At 37.9% G+C, this 23,963-nt stretch overlaps 2 protein-coding genes across 8 annotated transcripts in view; both read right to left on the reverse strand.

Annotated features, from left to right (window-relative positions):
• Positions 1-2,634: 2,634 nt before the first annotated feature.
• On the reverse strand, positions 2,635-13,602 carry LOC112974320 (histamine H3 receptor-like). Its single transcript, XM_026083166.1, has 6 exons — positions 13,537-13,602; positions 11,710-11,832; positions 11,115-11,220; positions 10,217-10,487; positions 7,017-7,183; positions 2,635-4,339 (listed from the first exon to the last, which is right to left on the reverse strand). The coding sequence occupies exons 3-6, from the start codon at positions 11,115-11,117 to the stop codon at positions 3,551-3,553; spliced, it is 1,230 nt and encodes a 409-aa protein (XP_025938951.1). The 5' UTR covers positions 11,118-11,220; positions 11,710-11,832; positions 13,537-13,602; the 3' UTR covers positions 2,635-3,550.
• Positions 13,584-23,963, reverse strand: part of IMPACT (impact RWD domain protein) — a 29,192-nt gene continuing 18,812 nt past the window's right edge. For 5 of the 7 annotated variants that reach the window (XM_026083202.1, XM_026083192.1, XM_026083206.1 and 2 more), the window contains 2 exons: positions 22,270-22,404; positions 19,254-19,449 (listed from right to left, as the gene is read on the reverse strand). In XM_026083202.1, the coding sequence (XP_025938987.1) occupies positions 19,381-19,449; positions 22,270-22,404 (204 nt within the window). In that variant the 3' untranslated portion in view covers positions 19,254-19,380. Of the gene's footprint in view, positions 13,603-14,742; positions 15,022-19,253; positions 19,450-22,269; positions 22,405-23,963 lie in introns of those variants that run through there. The other 2 variants (XR_003256245.1, XM_026083220.1) reach the window with 2 other exon arrangements.

Here is a 23,963-nt window from a genome sequence, read left to right on the forward strand (position 1 = left end):
CAGCAGACACAGATAAGGCTGAAGTACTCAATGCCTTCTTTGCCTCAGTCTTCACCATCAAGGTCTCACAATTCTCTGTGTTTAGTGAAAGAGTTCAAAGAGACCTGCAGGGAGTGTGTGAGGACAGATTCAGGGATTACTTGGGAGAATTTGACACATACAAGTCCATGGGACCCRACAGGCTACACCCAAGGGTGCTGAGAGAACTGACTAATGTTCTTGCAAGGCTGCTCTTTGAAAGGTCATGGAGATCAGTGGAGGTCCCCAACAGCTGGAGAAAGGAAAATGTTGCACCCATCATAAGAGGCCAAAAGGACGATCAGGGGAACTACAGCTGCACTTTGGTCCCTGGGAAAATTATGGAGCAAGTCCTTTTGGAATGCATTTCTGAGCATCTGAAGGAGCAGAYGGTGACTGGGAACAGTCACCTTCAATTTACCAAAGGTAAATYGTACCTGGCCAATTTGATTGCCTTCTATGATAAAATGACCAGATTCATGGACAAGGAGAGAGTAGTGGATGACATTTACCTTGACTTTAGGAAGGCTTTCTACACAGTATTGTTGTATCCAAGTTAGGATGTTAGGGTCTGGATGGATGTACGAATAGATGGGTAAAAAATAGTTGGATGGTCAGGCTCAGAGGGTAGTGGATAATGGATTGTACTCTACCTGGAGGCCTGCAACAATTAGAGTACTACAGGGGCCTACCCTGAGACCTGTCCTTTTTAACATCTTTATTGATGATCCGGGGGTGGTGATGAAGTACACTTTTTCAAGTTTGAACACAACACCAAACTGGGTGAACCAGTTAATATGCTCAATGCAGAGCTGCCATTCAGAGGGGCATAGGCTGSAGAAACAGGAGAAACTCCTGGAACCTTACCAAATTCAACAAGGACAAATGGAAACTCCTGCACATGGGAAGGAAAAGCCCTGGCAATGAGACAGGTTGAGAGGACTGGCTGGCTGGGAACAGCTCAGCTGAAAAGGACCCTGTGGGTCTGGGTAGACCCAAAATATGAGTCAGCATTGTGCCCTGGCTGGAAGGAAGGCCAAAATGTTTATCCTCCTTTTCTTGGTATTTGATAGACCAAATCTAGAAACTGCCCAGTTTTGGGTCCCCCAGTACAAGAAAGTCATTGATACACCAGAGCAAGTTTAGCAGGAGGTCACCAGGATGGTCGGGGGCTGGAGCACTTGCCCTGCGAGGAGTGGCCAAGGGATCAGGGTTGTTCTGCCTGGAGATGGGACAGCTTTGAAGGGACCTAACAGCAGCATCCCAGCACCGAAGGGGAGGTTATGGAGAAGACTGAGCCAGGCTCTTCACAGTGGTGCATGGTGGGAGGCCAGAGACAATGGCCATAAGTTGAAACTAGAGAAGCTCAGGCTGTATATAAGAAAAAACTTCTTTACTCTGACAAAAGACAAGCAGAGGAACAGGCATCCCAGGGAGGCCATACAGTCTTCATCCTTGAAGGTTTTCAAGACCCTACTGGTCAAAGCACTGAACAACCTGGTCTGATCTTACACCTGACCCTGCTTGGAGCAGGAGGTGGGGGACTAGATACCTCCTGAAATCCCTTCCTACCTGACCTGTCCTATGATCCTATGACAAAGTGACTAAATTGTACGTGCATGGGAGAGGTGCAGAGTTTTGAACCAGGTATTAACATGATTTTAAGTCCTGCTTTGGAGCCATGTCAGACATGCTGTAACAAGTAAAGATTCTCACTGACATCAGAGGACAGAGTCAGTCTCTTGCTTTTAAAATTAGGGAAGTCAAATGGAATGCTGAAGTTCTATTATCATTCTCGATGGGGCTGAGGGAGAAACCTCTGTGGTCTCTCCTTCCTTCCTCCCTGGAGAGAAAAATTATATGCTAACATAAAGGAGACAGACATGAAAATCACTGGGGCTAAAGACCTGTCCAAAATAACAGGAAAACAGCATTTCCTCCAACGGGTATATTTGGGTTTTTTTTTAAGACTTGAGAGGGTAAGTCAGAAAAATGCTATTGTAGTTTGGGTTGAACCTCACTGACACTCACAGGCTAATCCCCACCATGTATTTACAATAGCTATTAGACATCTGCAAAGACAGAAGGAAATGAAAGGCATGAAAGAGTGAAATGGGTGAGTGAGTGAGTGAGTGAGCGAGCGAGCGAGCGAGCAAGTGGATGAGGGGACTTTGCCTAGGAATCGTTTTGGCAAACAAAGCACACTTGTGTCAGTGCATGAAAGGTGCACTCAAAAACAAATACTGAACAAACATATTAGCATGACCCTGAAAAATGTCCAACAGAGTGGAGAAGACTTCTAGAATAMCACATTGGGCAAGACAGCTTTAATGTTGTGAGCATTAACTATCCAAATGTTTGACTTACCCTGGGTGCTGGAGAGCAAGAAATTCTATGTTTAGAAAAACATGATGATCTTTTCAAATATACGAGTGGTGTGACAAAATAGTTTGAACACTGAGTGAATACACAACCACAAGAATACTGACTTGTAACTTCACCACTCTCCTCTGTGTGGTTTCAAATTTGCTGCACATTGTGCTCCCTGACAAACTCTCGCATGCTGCAAAGTTTGGATCCAGTTTACATAGTCAATAATTGTGAAGGCCATTTTTCCAAAGTAATCAACCCATTCTTTATTCACAAAATGCAAGCAGTTCTCTTACATCAAAATTTTTATGCTAAAAGCATAGGGATAGAAAAGCAGCCAGCTCAAATACTTTCCCAGTTTGGGCTTACCTGCAGTTTCTCTGTTCAACAGATGTTTACTTAGTACACCAGCTAGTCTATAAATGTTCTAAATTTTTTTTTTTAAGCTTTACAGAAAAATAAAATGAATAAAATCTATGCCAATTCCTTAACTCATGACAAYGAAAATAGGTGTGCTGAATCAATGGCCTCCTGAAGCTGTACACCTCTCAGCAATCAGGCTCACAATGCATAACACTATCCATACAAGGCAAGGAAGCATAACAGGAATGGTGAAAAATAATGGCAAAAGAAGTCTTCAGTTACAAACCTCTAAATAGAATGGCATTTTAGTTCCTCAAAGTCATTAACTTTTGTGCTATGGTTAAGCTGTTTACATGCATTTGAATCGTTGAACAAAGAAATACTCTGCTTTTGCAATATTTCAACAGCCAATTTCAAATTAGATATTTATTTCAAATAAGACTTTGCAAATTGACTATTACTCTTCATTATTTTGTGCATTAGATTGGTTTATCTTTCTATATTTTATACTTTTATACATATATACAAAGAGGGAAGTACCTCAAACCCACAAATGACCCAAAAAGCACACCCAGCAAAACATTGTTATACTTTTCTTTGCACTAGATGGTGTTTATCTTGGCACGATACAAGCGAAAACAAAACAAAACAAAAAAATCAGGGCAAGTACATGCCTCCACTGCACTCTCAACCAATAACATCAGTGAACAAAAGCTTTTCCTATATTTCTGCTGAAAATACAAAAAATCAGCACTAAATAAGAGAGGTACCTTATCTGTAAGTTCTTTGCTTTAACTCTCTAAAAAGAAGGTGTGTTACGTGATCTCAATGTTGCAAACTTTTTGGGACATAATATTTTCATGAAAGCCATTCGAAACCTCATATGACAGAGAGGGTAGAGAAATGGGTTCAAAGACGAATTGAGCCACAAAAGCCAAAAGGCAATTTCATACAAGGACCTGTGGATGCAAGTTCCTTGGCAGGCCCCACGAATAATCATTAGTAACGTATACGGGGCCCAGCAAACGGCAAAGACACACACAATTATGGCAAGTGACTTCGCAATTTTCTTGTCCCGTTGCAGTTTTGACCTGGTCTTTGCACGGAAAGAAGCAGAGAGATCATTTTTGAGGGTTATGGAGTCAGTTTGTGTTGGAGAAGGACAGTTAGCCACCACTGCTGGTCTCCATGACCTTGTTAACGATGAAACGCTGTCCTCTGCTTCTACAGAAGATAATCCTTGCCTTGGCAAGAGGCAAGATCTCCAAGACAGGCTGCTGCTCTTTAGAGGTTCACCCTCCTGCACGCTGCCACGTCTCTGGCGCTTCTGGATATTCCAGAAGATGTGCACATTGAAATAGGTCACTGAGACCAGCGGCACGAAGAACTCCAAGGTGGAGGCGCACAGGAGGAAGTACCAGTTGTTGAAGAACTCAGCGTAGCACTGCCACTCTGGGACCACGCTGCAGCCAGCCACGTGCTCCCAGAAGAGAATTGCTGGGCAGTAGAGGAGGAAGGCCAAGACCCAGATGGCTACCATCTTCACAACAGGGTCGGAGGCTGCTCCCTGCTGGACTCTGTAAGACACCTATGAGAAACAAAGGACACATCACTCATTCATATAACATTTTGGAACAAATATCTCATAAAAATAAAAAGCTCAAGTATACTTTTGGTTCTGTAATTCCCCAGAAACCCAGAACCCCTTCACTTCTGTACAGTCCTGAAAAACTCTATTAATCTTGCTCATGAAATATTGTAGCTCAATGATTGATTTTACTATTTGGGATTGGGGAGGAGCACAGAAATTATGATAGCTAAACTATCACCTGAAATCTAGGGGGAAAAGGATATGGTTTGATTTCATCACCACCACAGCAAGGAAATATTAAGGAATCAGTTTATGACTCAAAAAATGCTCAGGCTCAGAGAAGAGTGAAGACAATTGTGGAACTTCCTTTCTCCACTGGCAAAAGTAGAAGCCCTCTATAGCTTGCCAAGAAAGACTGCAACCAGTAGACAATCTAATTTTTAATATTATTTCTTCCTTCCATAACAGAAAATCTATTCCACACATACACTTTAACATTCCTTACTTTATTGAAACATTCTGTTTTTAACACTCACTTTACCTTGTAAACAGCTCTTTGTCTACTGCAAATGTTGAAGTTTTTTTGTCTACCCAGATTGCATTAATTTACCTTACTCTCTAGCCATAAATAAATATCTATCTTTAAAAAATATTAAGAATTAAAATCATGTCATCCAAAGTTAGAAAATGCAAGAGTTAATACTGCCCTTCTAACAGCCCATGTAAGAATAATACATACTTCTCGTTCTTGGCCCCTGCATCTTTCAATGCACAGGATGATCAGTTAATGAGAAGCTGGTCAATATTTTATTTCCTCCACACTGTTCAATATTTGTAATCTCAGGCTTTACTGAGATCCAGAACTATTATCTTCTTCACTGGGTTTCCTATGCTATTCATTAGTATAGCATCTGCATGCTATACAAATATTAATGAATGCTTTCTTCACAACATAAGGCATGATGGGCATCATTGTCCCTATTTTACCAGTGAGTAAGAGAGCAATGAGGCAGTGTTACAGGCTTTATTTTAGATTCCATATTTTAAACATCTGTAGCCTGAAGTGTCAGTGTTATATCTTGCACCATATTGTCTCAGAGCACAGCTCCAGTTCACATCAACTGCAATTACGAATTTGCAGTAAGACCACAAGCTTCTCAATTTAGTAGGCAGAAAACAGGAAGCTCAGTGCAGCTTCACTGAAGTTTAGTCTGAAATGACTGGCCCTGACCACATGCTAGCTCTGCAGCAGGTKCAGGGGAAGATCCCAAATCCATAAGGAACCATGGTGTCTTTTGGATAACAGTCCTATGTTGCATGCTCCCAGATTCACTCCATCCTAATCACCTAGAGGAGGAAAACAGAATGTGATCATGTCACTAAAAACTATCATCAATGCACAAGAACATGGGGCCCAGTTGGGTTGCAGAGACCTTCTTAATTTACATTTCTCGCATTCTGAGCTCTGCAACAATATTAATATTTCTCAATATTACCATTTCTCAAGCACAGGGGTTTTTGTACTTGATTGTTCAGCTTTAAAACAACAACAGCAGCAGCAGCAACAACAGAAGACCTTAAAACCATAACACTGGGGAAGAAAACAGAGATAAGGCATCTTATCAGCACTTTCTGAATGAGAACCTCCAGATCTACCACATAGCTCATGTCACTTGAGCTAACAGACTGATAACAGCAGAGGATGTCCATCTTTCTTCTGGGCCAAACACGAGGTAAGAGCTTAGAAATGGTGAATGTTAATATTTACCAGTGGATTCCCCAGATATCCTCTGAAGCAGGAGAATGATAAAACTCATGAAACACCTTTTCCCTCACTGCACATTTCTATCTATTCTTGTTTTCACTTCCAAGGATTCATTTCCACCCAACTGCTTGTTTGGTAGCACATCAGTCACCCTCTGTGGTACTGCAGTTCCTCATATATTCTCCAATCAATCCATCCCACATCTCTCTCCATATCCCCTTCTCCTTTYAGAAATTTATCCTAGGCCCATGCACTTCCTTGACTTAACCTAGTTTTAACTACCACTCTTTTAATAATCAAAGCCCAAGTCCTCTACACTTCAGTTACCCCATTCCTACCTTGACCCCCACCTCCTCTGTAGTGTAATTAGACAGCTTCCCATGTGGGCAGCTGCAGGGAAACACTAAAAACTCAAGCAAGACATTCTCGTTTCCCCACGTTCCAATGCCACAGCACTTAGAGCAGCCAGCAAATTGATAGAAAGCATCTTATTTCTAGTATACCTAGCTTAAGCATGAAAAAAAATCTTCAAAGACCTTAGCTGCCCACCTCTACTAAGTCTCTACAGAGTCTTTGAAAACTTGCATATTTAGGCAAATTTTCACAGGCTAGGAAAACGCATAGCCATGGCAACCTCTCTGCCAAAATTGTACCTGTTATGATACACTGAAGCACCAAAGTTTATCCAGAAAAAAATGGTACAATAATATTTTAATGTTTTCAGAATAAAGAACCTTTCCCAGCTTTGCTCTCAAAAAGCTGAATCATTTCAGCTCAAACTTTTAATCCCCACAATGAAGGGCTATTGAGCTTTTAGTATTATTGTAAACACTCTGAGTTTTAGAGAAGTCTAAATATCTATTTATAGATATAAAAAAATAAAGAAATAATTAGAAATGTTCTACTTACAGCTTTTGTAACTGACAGGAAACGGTCATAGCTGATAAGGACAACATTAAACACTGAAGCTGTACACACAAGATAGTCCATAACTAGCCAGAGCTTGCACAGGTTTCTTCCCAAGTGCCACTTCCCCGTCAGGTTGTAAGGGATGTACAAAGGTATACAAAAAGCACCTATGGAAATAAACCAAATGAACACATCATAGGCAGCACTGCAGGCAGTGCTCATGAAAGCATAGGAACATCTTTGTGGTGTCTGATAAAAAAGTTATACAGATTGGAATTTCCATGTGGAAGGCTTTGTATTCTCATGCAGACAATGGACACTGTACCACATACTAGGCACCAGTAACATTCTTATCATTAATATTTTTTTGAAAGGCATATCATGTTTATTGCCATTACTTCTCAAATTTATATCACTTGATAAAAGAGAGAGTGACTGACTTTGCTTTAGCTGCTGTAGTAATACTATTCTGTATTAAGCCACTGAAATTCAAAAAAAAGATCTTTTTTCTTCTGGTGTAATCTGCTAACTGGTTTCTACAAAATACAGTCTAACAGTCATGCTTATATCCACTCAGAAGCATGATATGGTATCTGAAAGTGCTCCAGAATTTACTGTTACAGAAATACAAAGTGGACTTCATATTAATCTTTCAAATTATATAACCAAGAAGCTAAAAAGAACTGCACAATTAATTAAGTGCATTGTCTAACATTTCTTCTGATAATATGCCCTTGATCATAACCATTTTTCAGCAGTGAACTGATAGGCTATTATCTATGGGAATGCACCAAGCAGTGGGAACATACATGAGTGATCAGCACCCATGGCTATCTAAACTTAAGCTGTTATAGCCAAATGTTGTGAAAGTGCCAATGTGACTTCATTTTAATGAATTTCTAGGTGATTGTACTAGATACTCAGTTACAGTACAAACTTGTAAGGCTGAAGAGCTAACAGTGTAGTTTGCTATACTGGAGAAGTACAGCTAGCCCTAAGAAGGAACAGCATCAGYGCTGCAGTACAATGGAACTGCTGCATCTATAGAGCAACTATTACTTGCTCCTTCGATCAGAAGGTTATAGTATATATTTTAACGTTTTAACATTTTAACGTTCACAAGAAAAAAAACTGAGGATTATTTTAATTTTATATGTACTTCAAAATAGTGTACACTCATGTAACAGGCACTGAGGATTATCTTGAGAGTTCCCATTTCTCTAAAAATGTTACAGTTCTTGTTATTCTCCCTCTTTACTAAAACTTAAGAGATCTCTGTTCATATGCTATATGTTATAGGTCCAGAAGYACAGAGATAAAGCAAACATTGTTGAAGATCAAAATCATATCGATTAAATATAATAAAACAAAAGGCAAAGAGCTCCGCAAGCATTAGAAAAGCTCACATTTAGAAATTAGATCAAGTAGAAATTAAGGATAGTCTAGATACTGACCCGATCCTGAATCTAAATTATGCAGCCACATAGCTACAGATCAATTAATTTGACTCTAACATATGCAAAGCTTTCAACCAAATTTAGAATGAGAAACTAGTCATTGAGGTAAACAGAATATCACGAAACACACTTTTACAGAAGTTAGGCTGTGCTAAGTTGTACATCTTCCTTTGCAAGGAGAAATTATTTACTTCGTACTTCTCAGCCAGATGCCACTATTTATTCAACGCAGTGCTAGACTATGAGCATGATGACAGAACACCGCTCTATCAGTTGGTTTTCTATTCACTGCTGGTTTTTCTCTGTCTACYATAAAGCACTCCTCTATGACAGGGAAAGAACTGCTTGGGCTGACAGAGACACCGGTCTTAGAACACGGACAGGCAGAAGAGGGTTTGTGAATGGAAGAGGAAAGACTCAAACATGCCATGGTCAGGGGCACAACAGATTCAAAACTGCGCCTGCATGACTCTCCCAGTCCTGGGACCGATCTGAATTTTGACTCAGCTGCGATTCAGTGTTTTGACTCAGCAGCACCTATTTAGGTGCTCAGAGTACTACCATTCCCTTACACAGGCTCATGCCATTCTGGAGTCAGACCAGTGGCTGACTAGTTGAGACGATGCCCTCAGTGAGGCTTAGGATGCAGCCAAAGGGCAGACAACAATCTCTGCAGCMCAAGGCAGGTATAAGCTCGAAGAAGTTATCATCCATACAGGGGAAGGGATCAAAACATTGTACAGAATGATCTGGATATCATGAAGACTGAAATATTAAAAGCCATGCACATAACAGAATTTCTGATGCTGGCTATTGTGACTATAAAACTTAAGAACAAAAATGGTGTCTTCTATTCTTTCAGTGTCCTTTTTAGATGTATATCAGGTAAAAAAGGTAGAATGAAAACAGTTTCACTTATAAAAAATTCTGTTGTGATGCAGTAAGTCAGAATATAGATTTTGTGAAATATTCACACTTGTTTAAAACCATTCTTCTGCCTATACAACATTTTAACCAACACTTTCAATAGAAATATGCAAGACTTCATAGAAAATATCAGTACATCAGTCAGTCTCCAATTGCACATCATGCTAGCATTTTAACTATACTTTTCTCAATACAAGTTTCAAAGGTAACTGTGTCCATACATATAAATATGTACATAAATCATCAAACTTCCTATAAATTGTTTGATTTGTTATTTTTATTTACCTACACAAACACATATTCCTAAGGTATGACTCTAGGTAGAGTCTAGGCCATGTACAATAAACTGTTTAAAAATATTATTCATCACTATTCAGTTGAAAACTTTAGGTGATTATCAGTATTGTGTTACAGTACAATGAACTAAAAGATAAAAACAATGTATGAAAAATCTGTCAGATAATATATACTGTATTCAGTTTCAGAATCTAGACTTTAGTCCAGACTAGTCACAAACAATTCCCCCTCCTTCTTATTCCGAATCAATCCATACGCAGTAATATTTTTTTTCCTGAAGCAATAACATTAAACATTATCTATTTATCTGACAAAGGATGCATTTCATATGATAAGGTATTTCTGAGAAATAATAGACTACTAAAACACTTAATGAAGTTTCCACCTTTCCTTATCCCTCCCTTAGACACACAGCTGGGAAATACTGCTCTTAGAAGAAACCACCCAGCAAAATACACTCCTGCTTCGCCTAAGATTGCTAAGGAACAAATACTCCATGCCTCCACGGTTGCAACTTACCCACTGCAAAGTCAGAAATAGCAAGATTGAGAAAGAAGTAATTACTCCGATGCCGGAGGTTTCTGTCCATTATGAAAGCAAGGATCACCAAGGCGTTTCCAAGGATTGTGATCAGAGCCAGCAGCGCCATAAGGACAGCCAGGAGCACCAACACACCCAGCGAGAACTCTGAGYTCAATGGCTGTGAGGACGTGGTCCCATTGCACGTTCCAGTCGTACGCAGAGCTTCAGCACTGCTGTTGTGCATCCTGCCTGTCCAGGTCAGTTCACTCTGGGAAGAAACTCACGTCTCGCAGGTTTATTCAAAAGGTCAAGATTCATAAGGAACATTAACAGGCTAGACCAGAAAGTCTATAAACCTCCAAAAAATCTGACTTAAGGGAGGGAATTAAAAGGTTCTGATGCAAGATAAATCTTTTTTTCCTAAGATTTTGAAATTTTAATAAATAGCAATGCATCTGAAACCGTGTAAACCTGTGTATGAGTTATCAGTAAGAAATATGTAGTGTTTTCAAGCTCACACTTTAAAATGTAAGCTCTTCTTTATGCAACCTGATCCTTATCTGTAGTGGTCAGGAGGGCTGCTTTAACATTCTCTCTCTTATTCTCCTCTCTCTCAGGAAGTGTTTTGCTTGTTAGCATTATGGACCTCAATTTTTTCTAAAAGTTGTCTCTTATTCTGGGGTACACAGCCTTATGAGACTTAATCTATCTTATACTTCTGATTTCATCCTCATTTATCTAGTGACATTAGCTTTCAGCAAGTCTGTGGTCCCTTTATATTGTCTTATATGTTTTTGCCATCCAAAGGCATAATCAGCATTTTTTTTTTGGTCCTCTTTCTGTAGATCCTAGCACTGAAAACTAATACACTGTAAACACATATACAATTACTTACCATGGCAGTAATGGTGCAATCCTCAGCAATCGGTTGCAAAACTCCCACTGAAATCAGTTGTAAAACTCTTACCTGCCTCAGTGACACAGCATCAGTTGCTACCTTCCTAGAATCAAGGAATGAAATACTCACTCCCTGAATGGGAGCTTTGCAGTTAACTTTAACAGGGTTAAGCCTTTCTCTCCACACTGATGGGAGAAATGGTGTGCCTTCTGCAAGTGCTTAGATTTTGTATGAATAATGATACCATTTGCAGAGAGCTGTGAATATTCCAGAGTTGTAAAAAAACAATCATTTTTATTGTAGGTCCTAAAAACTTTGGTGTCTAATTTAAGATATTCAAATTTGAAACATTTTAGCCTCCATGTCTGTGTTTCTGTTCCCCATGTCTGTGGGAACAAATTTATTAGCATTTGCCTAGTACTTTTACTAAATGTTTGCATGGCAAGAGTACAGAAAGCAAAACTTTATTATCCATACAAATATCTGCACAGCATGCATGTCCATTTCTGCTTTAAGCTTTATTTCACTTTCAGGTAATGCTGAAAATGCTGAAAACACACTTGGGCAAAAAGTATTAAGTAATGCTACTAACCTGTCTTAAGTTTTTGAGGTCCAAGTTATTACACGGTTGAAAAAAAAATAGTGGTGCACAAAAGCCAGGTCAAATTAAGGGTTCAGCTAAATCCACATCCTGTGTGCATCAGCAGCCAACAGCCTATAGAAGGGAGTAAGAACATAGCAAGATACAGTAATATATAGTATATATGTAGTATATGTAAATATGTAGTACATAGTAACTGCTGGTATGCTCTGCTTGCCTCCAGTGATTTGTGGCTCAGGGTACCAATATGGCATCAGAGATTACATTCACTTACTTTAATTCACTTCATCTTCTAAACAGTCACCTACTTACCCCAAGAACTTTTGCTTCTGCATTATTTTGATAATAAAAGACATCGCGGTGCTTCTATAGGCCTCTAAGGAGGGTAACAGTCATGTCTGTGTTTGCTTCTCTGCATTCAAACCCAAAGAACAGCAAGAACATTGCCACAGATACAGTCAAAAACCAGATCCTATATAAAATGTACCATGTCCCAATTATACTTACACTCTCTTTCCTCATAACTAATGCAATCAGTGCTTTTTGACTGGTCTCACCTCCTCATCACAGGAGCAACAGCTCGTTCAAAGTGACAGTCCCACGGTAAGAAAGCACTGAACCCAGGACAGCTCGCATGTACACACCATGCCCACTGCAAACCCTCAAAACTGGGTTTTGAGACACCTAGTCACATATCATAGAGGAAAGCACATAAAAGGTTTCCTTCCTTTAGACGTGGGAGTGCTTGCCCTCAGACAGGAGGGGGTCCTGTGTTGGACTTTCCATACCCAGTAACACCTCCTCCCTTTTCGACTGCAGAAGATGGGAGAAGATCTGTGCTCTTAAGTATTCTCTACTACTGGGAACTTTTGGATATACTGTTGATTCCTAACTTGCCCCTAAGAGGCCAGAGATGTCAGCTTGAGTGTTCAGGCTTTGTAAAGACTGCCTCCTGCGACAAATCGATATACAGGCATCAATCCTGGAAGAAAAGCATTTGTTACAGTCTCCCAAAAGCTCCTCTATGACCAAATTGCTGTAAAAAATCTTATGAAAGCAGAAATACCATAGATCCAAACTGTGCTCAGATAGAATACATTTTTATAAAAACACAAATARACAAATCATGGTGCAGAAAGCCATTGTGTGTAGCAATTGCAGTTAAACCTGGAGTCTCRTAATACAAACCCCTTATAAATTTTTTATGCATTTTTTCTTCAGTGATAATCTATGACAAAACCATTAAAGCTACAGYAGCAGTTAAGTTACTAATGTTATTTACAACTATCCCACTTTAGAACTGGAATGCTGCAATTACAGTTCTTTGCAAAAGTTAGTATAACGGTTTGTATCTTCTGTATCTCTCTCAAGCTGCTTTCCAAAGTATAAATAGCCAGGTTCTCCTTGTATCTTAACCCAAAATTTTCAGTGCTCAGGTACTAAATTGGAAGAGCATTATGGGTACTGAATAAAGATGATGAATCTGCCCAAATAATAGCTTCCCATATACAGTGGCCACATCCTCAGTTTTGTAGCACGCAACAGAATACCAGTTTTAATATACAGAYATATAACAGCTGGGCTATGTCTTGTTAAGATAAGATGTGGAAAAGAATTTAAACAATTAAATTAAGAAAAAAATAACTTTGAATTCCTTGCTTTCCTTTGTCATCTTTATTCTTTAGTATTACTACAAGAATTAAAACACCAACTTTAATGCAATAAAGTCTAACAGTCCTAGAATCCCCTGGGAACATGGAAATTCTGGGCTCAYTTTTGGTTCAAGCAGATTCCCCTTGTAAGCTTTCAGTGCCTTACTTGATGTCTTTGCTTCAGTTTCCTCACACCCAAAAGGAAGGTAATGCTTAGTGAGCGTCTCAAAATCTGAGAGAAATTATGCATTAATTAATTAATAAACTACATCAGTAGAAGAAGATGAGAGACATTCTCCAAAATACCTTTAGACTGTTAGTTAGGATTGCTCATTTGAGARGCAAGAAAGCCTTATTTTACAGCCCCCGAAAACAAGCAGAAGACAGCATTCATCCCATCTGAGCGATCAGCACCTTCACTGTTTTTCATGGGAAGCAATTGACCTTACTGAGCAGCTTAAATTCAAAAGTGCTTTCTAGGAGTATACGGGTACCTTATTCCCCTCCATCTCCCTCCCTCAAAATTTTTTCTTGGAGCTAACTATCTAATTTCTCAAAATCTTAGATACCTAATTCTTCCACACTATGCTTGGAAAGTCTGCRTGCAGCAGGGCACCTAAAAACACGGATGCTACACCCCTGTGCCTTGTGAATGTACCTCCAGGATCACAGACCTATTTTGTTTAAGTCATGAAGTCATTTAACTAATTCGTTAACATTCAAAACATAATCTATGCTAGTCAGCATTCTTTTTCGAAAACATCAGCAGTGTAAGTGAAGTTTATTAGCAGATCCATTAAATAAGCTTTTTGCGGAATTTTGTTGTGTGGCTGTAGCTATGATTAAATCAGTCTAGAAAACTATTGTCTAGCTAGGAAAACATCTTAAGTAGATGCTGAATAAACTGCTGATTTTCTACTGGAGTCAGGGCAGCATATAAAGAGTTTGATGATAATTCTGTAAAAATATGAGACATTTTTACTCAAATAGACATGCTAGMCAATTCATGAGAACAGATTGGTACACTGCACGGATCCACAATAAATGTTATGTCTTTCTTTTCCCTCTTTTCTTCCCCAGGCTTTTAAGAAGGTATAGGAAACAGTAAAAGAATCACCTTGAGTTATCTGCTTATTATTCAGGCTTTACAAAATCAAGGTACTACAAACAGACCAAAATTGCTATGCTGCAATTAGAGAGGCATTTATCTTCATTTTTAAAAGTTGCAGACAGCATGTTTTAAAAACAAGTGATCTTTTCATACTTCAGCATGGAATAATTCTGGATCTATAATAGGACATTCAGATGAAATGTTCTGTGTCATCACAACTTGAAGAGAAGAGCTAAGAGCTCTTTGTAAGAGCTAGAAAAGTTCTTTTCCATTTCTCAGCTGTCTTGAACTTATTAAGACTCTTCTACAGAAGTTCGTGTTTTACACAGAAACCATCTGGCAATTCTTCAGAAGATATTTTGCTAACAAAATCCCCTGATCAGAGACCAGATATAAACTCCTGCTGCTGCCCCACTCACTTCAGTTAGAGCAACATGAAAAATAAATCATTCTGATACTACCTTGTGGGATTCTGGGYTCCCGTAATGGCTAATCTGGTTTCAGCTGCATTCTGATTCATTCCCTGAAGAGCAAAGTGAACTGTAAAACAAAGAGAGAGGGCAGAATAGAATGGCAGAAAAGATGAAAGTGACAATTGACCTTCTTTTGCTATTATTTATGGACATATTTTTATGACCAGCAACTGTATTTTAAGTGTGGATTAATGCTATAGTCTTTCTCTTATTTTTTCAACTAATGAAATTTATAATTCTTTCACAAATAGGGGATATGTTTACAACCTATACTGTCTTAAACCAATTTATAATATTTGGCAACAAAGAAACTTGCTCTGAAACTGCTTTTCTTGCTTGTTACCAGTATAAATTGTATTAGGATGTTAATTTTAAAATTAAAGTTGCTGCAAATCATTTTAGTAATCTTTTCTTTGTTTGATCCTATGTGCTAGTTCATATACACAAAATTTGATTAATACAACTTGAATCCTCATCAAGTTGCATTGTCACTTCCTGGGCTAAAGAGCCTTGTGCTCTATTTCAATTCAGTTGATTTTCAATACATTCCTTTAGATCCGTATTTAAAAAAACTTTAATTTGCAGTAAAATATTAAACCATCACAGTTTACATTGATACATTGATTAGATTGCTACATTGTTTAGCAGTAGGAGTTTAGAATAGCAGTATTTATGATAATGTATTTAACACGAATATGGAGATTGTGTTCCTACAAAACTCTCCAAGTTAAAAGTCAGACTTCCTTACAAGCAAACACTGATCCCATCCTTGTCACCTGGTAGAGGAGTAAGCTGTGCCAAATCTAAAACAGATCTCCTGTCAGCACACTTTAGTTAACACAGAGTGAAAACATTCATTCCCACAGTCAGAGGTAGGTTGGCTGACTCTGCTTTAACCTAGTTTCACCGCAGAAACCTGCAAAAACGGTGACACATACATAAGAGAAAGGGTAAACTGTTCTTTCTCTTTTCTGTATAGAGGCATACTGAAGGTAACAACTTCTAATATTCACAAACTTTACCCAAAAATCAAAAATGAGAAACCGTCAGCACCATAAAAATTAAATGATCGTTAGTTATCAAAATGATAGGGTTATCATGATTACCACATCATCTATTTTGTTGTCACAGCATTATTTTAATAGATGAGTGCCAATCTAAAATTACTACAGTTCAGAGTAAAAAGATGTTAATAATTTCAGTCTGTTCAAGAGTAACACATTGGCTCCCAAATAATATTCTTCAAAAGCATATATTTCAGCACTGTCAAAGTTCATCAGAGATACCAGTCTATCCAAGATTCAAACATGTCAACCACTGTAGTGACTGCATGTGTTTTTGCTACAGGAATCTGAAGCTTCTATAAATATTATGAATTCTATGATTTCACATAACATTTTAGAGATCTGCATATTTTTTCTGAGCAACAGCTCATGGCCTTAGAGCACAACGGACTTACAAAGCAAGCTCGCTGCTTGTAAGAGAGGCCTGTTTATTGTTTTCTTTCTCAGATTATGGGGCATGCGTGTTCTCCAATAAGTAAGAACAATAAAACATTTCATGGACCAGTTTCTGAAGAAGACTGTTTCTTGGTGTCTTTCTTAACAAGCCAAATACATTATAGGCAACTATGAAAGTGGAAGGATTATAATATATACCACATCTGTTGCTGCTTTGCTCTAGATGCTAATATTCTTTCTCTATTTGCACCCTTTGAGGGGACCAGTCCCAGTATGAAAACACTCTTGACATACCTCAAGGACTTCAACAGCTAGATCGGTGCTAAATTTTTTGATCCTGATACTTAACGACTACTGCTGCTCCTATATTCTCTCCATTACAAAGCAGGAACAATTGTATTCAGTGAAATGATGGGACACAGACTCCCTGAAGGACAGCTATTAATCAAAGTATAACAAGAATAACAGGTTCTTTAAGTCACAAGGTGTACTGAGTCATTGCTCTCAAAGGTAAGGACAAAATTCAGTGTTGCAAAACTCTTCTGGAAAGCCACATGTAGAACTTGTTCTTAGAATAAAGGAAGTTTAAACTTAGAAAATGCTTATAAACAAAAAAAGGAAGAGAATGCAACTTCTCTAAACAAATGTGTCCACAGGAAGGATAGCTAGCCAGCACTTTATATTCTCACTGAAAGAAAAACTGTGAAAATACAAACACAGCTCCACTTCTATGATCTGCTTCTAGAGGTTTGTTACCAGCCATTCTAAGTTACTGTGTTTTAATTGCTCATCAAGTGGATGACCTATATGAGTCTATCTCATTAAGGCAGTGACTGGTTACCAAAAATCTGTTTCTTTCATTTGAGGGTTTTCATTTTCACCATCATGCAAAACTAGAACATGAGATTTTTGAGGACAAGGATCAGTATTTCTGAAAAAATGGGAAGACCTAGCTCAGTTTGAACATTCAAAAGCTAAGACCTTCAGAATCACTTGTTGATTCTGAGCGTTCAAGCTTCAAGGGTGCTCTTTGGAGAGAGAATACACGTTACCACGACTGAAATGGAATCAATGGCAGCTGTAGCAGAACTTCTAGCAATTAATTTGCTTTTCTTCTTAATTAATTGTGACGATTTCAAACTCTAATGAAAGTATCAGAAACTTTGGAATACTTAAGTCAATAAAATACTGCAAGTGAATGGCAAAATTTTTACTTTAAAAGAGTCCATCAGTAAGATAGATTCTTATGAACTATGAACAAGAAATAGTTGTATCACTCCAGAAATGCCAATACTTTTACATAAGGTAATATGTAAAAGGATATTACATGAGAAGAATGTCTTCCCTGAGAGGAATGCCTTTTTGTAATTACAAGAACAGATGTTAGACTGACCACGAAAGAGCTTAACAGTGCGGACAAGGAAACGTAGCTGCATAAAATTGTTTCAATAAATCATTGCATGATCTGTCTGCCAGAGAATCTACGGTAAAAGCTTTTTTTWAAAAAATATATATATTTTAGTAACTTTAGTTATTAAAATACCTATACCATTAGTATACTATACTTACCTTAGTATATGATACTATACCTTTAGTATATTCAGTACCCCTTTAAGTTACTGAAACTGTTAAGAAATATCTCTTGCTATATGAAACTCTGTAATAATTAGTTTAATTTGATGAAGTCTACCTTTGGAAAGGTTTCCTGAAGTAGCTGTACTGTAGAAGTATAATGAAGTGTAAAACATATTGGCAAAAGGTGTATACCAGACTGATGGTCAAATAAGCAAGTCATACAAATATGCTTTTAAATTATGCAATTGTAACTATACCGTATCTTTTGCCACTACACAAAAGTCATTAAAAATTATCACAGTCCTAACTGGCACTACTATACAGGAAAAATACGTAAGGTATACCTGAACTAAGAAAGCATCTGACTCAAATGCTAATAATTAAAGATCACCACATTTAGAAATTAATTTGAAAAAAAAAACAAAATCAGATCATTTAGTCCATCCTCTGCAAGTGAAAGATACCAAGGTAATGTTAAAAAAAAAAAAAAATCAAGATAACAATTTACTGCCAGAAATGTCCTGTCAAATTTTTCTGTAATGCATTAGAAAAAAGTCTGGAAGCTATTAATAAAAGAGAAGAAAAATGCAAGTGTTTGTGATTGTATTTTTAACATTTGTATTTTTTCCCACTCTACATCACTACAACCCGTTTCAGAATGTTCATTAATGTTCACTACTAGCTGTAACAGTGTAATTTCAAAGTCTCCATATTCTTTGTTGAAATCGCTGGTTCCCTTAGTTACAGGACACTTATCCTCAGCTGTTCAACAAGATTCCAGAGTCTGACACTCACAGTGTGTTCCTCAAAGAAATTTTGAAGCAGCATCTTTACATTTCTGTAGTTCACCACCCATGTCCAGTCTTCCTTATGTCACCAAGCAGGTTCTATCAGACATGACTGAGAACTGTGTAGGCAGGACCTGGCTCTCCAAAGCATTATAGTATTGGGTGATCTGTTTTCCTTTTAGGTACTGAAAACTTCAAAAACCAGGTCACTTGCAGAATCTTAATGACTTCAGTCTCACCCTCAAGACAAGAAATTAGGGTCCCACTTTTAGTACAGGGCAGGTGTTTGAGTTCCAACCCCATAATAAAGAGGATAGATAATCCACATTTTAATTAATCATCCATAGTTGAGGGGAAAAAATGGTTCTGGATGCTATGATGCCCTCATAGCAAGGAGCTGAAATCTATACTGCAGAAAACTCATTTGTCTAAGCTCTCCACTTCAGAATAGCTGAAGAAATGACAGAACAAGAGGAAAATATATCTATAGCTTTACTGAATTTTCTTTTGAATACAAAATGTCTGTTGTGGATAGGCAATAATGTCCATATTTCATTTCTATAAATATGTGCAAAGTAATTCTTTTTAGTTTTTAATAATAAATTAATGTTCCATTCTCTTCTTGTCCTTCTTTATCTTTTTGCTCTTTCCCACTTGTTTAGATGATTCTTCCTGAAATAAAAACCAAGCAAATCAAAACTTAAAAGCAACATTCCTACACACTGCGAGTACTCTCTCAAGGTCATCTATAAAACTTATTCAAATAAGAATAGTGTTCATAATTCACTGGTATTTGTGACAATTTTTAACAATTGTAGAATATTTAGCCAGCAAGTTTCATTATTTTTCCTGCTTACCTTGCTATTTATAAACTTCTGCCTTCAGCAATGCTAAAATTACAGGCTCAAAATACAAAGCCTTTGGGCAGGGTACAACCTCTTTGAAACTTCTGTTTGACATACATATGCCAACAGAAGCATGTAATGCAGAAATAATCTAAGCCATTTCTACTCAAGGAGGAGCTTATCGGTATAGGAATACTAGTACACTATACTGCAAACTCCTTCTAGTGAGGATGAGACTATATCAAAAGATATGCTGTACACCAGTACATTAAAACCAGCTTCGTAAGTAAAACAAACCTACACTGGGAAAAACAAAACTTTACCAGTCTTACTGCATCAACATTGCAACAAGCAGCCTACTCTGACTGTCAATTCTGAAAAACACGATTTTTCTTCACAAGTGAAAACCAATTGCTGTATGAGCTTTTGCACTTTCTTTCTGAGTTTGGGGGACCATAGTTATAGTTTTTAATTTTTTTGTGGATTTCAGCATATTATTAGATTAGGATCACTCTAATTAAATGCAGCAGGCATTCATCTTGGGCACTTCCCAGTGTGATGAGGGAATCTGCCACTACAACTCACAGAACTTGTGATTTAGTAATCCTATCTCCTGCCTCTTGTGCATGGAACAGAAATAGACCCTAACAGAATGTAAGAACTCTGCCATTCTGAAGAAAGTTAGCCAAAAGCATACTTTTTCAAGAGCACATCCATGGGACTAGAATAGTAATTACTATAACTGCCATCTATTATTTTTCCAAGGGATATTGGTAACAAAACATATTGGTTAATATACAATAMAGAAATATGGTCTGACTGAAGTAATTAAAATATAGAAAAATGAGAAGTAATTTCTGGTATTAAACTTTCTCTTGAGGGTAAATGCTTAAAAATTGCATTATAATTTCCTATTATTGTATGACTAAGACATATAAACAAAAGAAAACACTGATCAGGTGACAAGAAGGGGAATCAGTAAGTATATACAAACACCTCTAAAATGCAAAAAGCAAATAACTGACAAGTGCAGGCAGAGGAATTGGGAAGAATGTTCAGCATCCAGCCACAACAACCTTAGATGCTTTTATGTAAACAGGAAAACTTCAGACAGTTGCATATTTTTTTCAGATATCCATTTGTAATTATTTCCTCATGTCTTAAACTTTCTACTGTTAGCAATTATGTATTTTAATGTACATACACATATTTAATATGCTCCTGAGAGGAAGAAGAATAGAAATGTTGAAAACCAGGAATATTAGCTGAATAAATGACCTAAGTCCCTTCGGAGGTAAAATGCCACTGAAAGACTTTTGGGACTTAGTCTCCTGAATCATTTAGGTCTCTTTGAAACATTTCCCTGCAACAATTAATGTTACTTGCATTCCCCTAGTCTAGCTTTAATTTTTTTTTTAATAGTACCTATTGCCTACTCTTTTAGTAGTATTTGCTGTTGCTATGAAGCTGTAGTATGTTCTATTCTATAATTCTGAAAACTTCTTTGGGTCTAATAAAGTTTTGACTTTTTTAAGTGTCTACTGGTTACAGGAATTCCCAAGCTCAGTCTGCCCACACACTAGCACTGGCAGTGGCGGCATGTGTAACCATAAGCACCAGCAGCAGGTCCCAGTCCCTGGCATGTGCAGGAGCCATATCACTTTCCCATCTGCCCCCAAACCTTAAATTCAGGTTTTAGACTGATCTCAACTGCTGCCGCCCTTCCGTTGCACACCTCACACTTATAAAGCAGGTCTCTAACTTCATTCCCTTTATTTGCTGTATTCTCTCACCCAAGCGTTCTGTGGAAGATGGGTAGCAGGCACCTGTATCTCCTTAAAGCCACCTAATGCAACAGGAAATTACTGATGGGAACTGAAAGACAGCTCCCAACTCTGCCTGGAGGCAGGCACAATACTGGCAAGGACACGGAGTCAGCCTCTCAGGTTTGCCTCTGTGAAGGTATTTAAGAAAAGCACAGCTGTGCTGTATTTTCTTTTTAAGGTGGACCCCATACAAGGCATATAAGGGAACCCATGGTATAATATTAATTCTGTCAATTCTGAAAAACATCTCTGTTGCTAAACAGTACCTAACAAGAAATAAGAAGAACATCAAAAAAGTTAGTCAAAGAAAATAGCTTTAAACCCCAGTCTCTTTCAAGTCAGTACTGCTACACACACAACTTAACATGGAGTTCCTACTAGCAGTGACTTCATGAAAATTTATTTTCCCATCTGCATCCGTACGTTACTTGAGGGAAAAACAGCACCCATTTTATGAGATTGGTTTTCAAGAAATATACCATAAGACAGGGATCTCGCACACCACCTAGGACCATCAAGTATTTTTTATTTAGAGGTTTCTTCAGTTTTGTCACCTTTTTGTTTACTATTAGCGCTACTGTATTCCCAAACAAGTGACAAAGTTACACAAATTTTAAAGAGAACAATGATAATTTATGCAATTTGAAAAAGGAAAACAATTCTTAGTTAGTCTTTGCAATGATCCTATGCTTACTATGAGTGCATCAAAGCAACGAGAAGATGACACAACTAGTATTACTTCTCTTCTGGCTTCATTTGAACAGTGAGAGTTTATGTAAGTTATCATATAAATACCTTCATTCTAAACAGCAGTAACTTACCACTGAATGTACATAGTTGTATTCCACAAGTATAGTTCTTGCACAATTATTGATGTGTTTAAAACGATCTGGTCCTAACAGAATACCTCCATACCAGCGGGATACCACAACTAACACATTGTGGACATTCAAAATCTGTTAAAAAAAAAAAAAAAGGAAAAAAAAAGTGTTTTTTGTTTTTTATTAAGCTAGTTTTGCTGTTGACATCTGTCTTAAACATAGAAAGAGCCTACTTTTTTGTGCTTTTAGGAAGAATTTACAGTCAGCTCTGTTTCACACAGAGAAGTTATCACAGGGTAACAAATAAAGACAAGTCAGCAATTCTGTGGTAACTGTCCCTTTCTGAGCTTTTACCCAAAGGTGAATTCAAAGTAGAATGAGTCAATACTTCCCTCAGAGAGGGGTAAAGCTAAGTGGTAAAGCTGTCTCATGTACACTGCAGTTGCTCGTCCACGCATCAAAGGCCACAGATACTATTTATAGGGACACTTACTGAGTTACGCTTATTATTTTTTGATATGATGCATTATTATTTCCAGAAAACCTCTGTTACTAAGCAAATCATCTATCCACATTTTGGAATGTCAGTGTATGCAGTTAATGACAGCTAGGGAACAAGCAAATGAGGCATGGATTATATGGATACTTGAAATGCCATAGCTAGTACTGTTGCCATTTGCAGGATTTCAGCAACAGCATCTGGAGAATACACAAAAACCTCTGAATCTTCCAGATTTGAGTCATGATTTCTTGCCCGCTAGCAGAAGCTTTCCAAATTCCAAACAGCACATATATACATACTTCATGCTGATGATCTTTATTAGCAAATAGGACTGAAAGGAACTAAACCTTTATATGGTGTTTTCAAAACTATAAGTACTCAAGGAGAGAATTAAACAGAAGATAAAATTATGATTTCTTTTACTGTCATTTAAGGCAAGAAACATGGAAAATCTTCAACAGTTTTATTTTTCACAATATCTAAATGTGACTTGACAAGACTTGAAAACTATCATTTATTCCACCTTAGAGCAAATCTCTCCTCAAGGAGATCTCCATTGCCAGCAGCAAACAAACATTAGAAAGACAGTGAATACCAATTGTCTAAATATAGGAGAGAAACATACRTCTTGCCAAAATATCGACTCCTTGCTTCCTTTGAAATATCCCAGTTCCCARGTTACCCTGAAGTCTCAAAGATCAAACTGCAAGTAATGATCAGTATTGGTTTAGTTCATCACTTGTATAAAACCATCAGCTTGTGTAGATTTACCATATCTGATCAAAGCACAGAGCTAGAAATTGCCCAGTCAGAATCAGCTTAGGAAGCCACATGAAAGCTAACACAAATGGAAGCACAAAGGCCCAGGCATCCCTGTTTAAGTCAGATCTATATTACCACATGGAAACATGTAGCAACAATCCCGAGCTATCATTTTTGCTCAAATTAGTCTTGCATGAATAGTGACCACGATCCTGAATTTGGCCCTCAAACTGAGAAGTCTAAAATCTCTGTGGAAAGTCTTCACTTAAAAACAGCTTACTCTTAGATCCCGCACAGCACTACACTGATGCCCACAGATGGCTTGGAGCCAGACAGCGCAAACACAGTTTTATTTGCATGCGGCTAAGCAAAAATACCATGCTCTGCAAGTTACAAGGTGGTTTGGTGGAGTGGAAGAGGTGGAAAACCC

This window comes from Apteryx rowi, unplaced genomic scaffold (genome assembly GCF_003343035.1).
Source record: "Apteryx rowi isolate R43461 unplaced genomic scaffold, aptRow1 scaffold_1178, whole genome shotgun sequence".
NCBI lineage: Eukaryota > Metazoa > Chordata > Aves > Apterygiformes > Apterygidae > Apteryx > Apteryx rowi.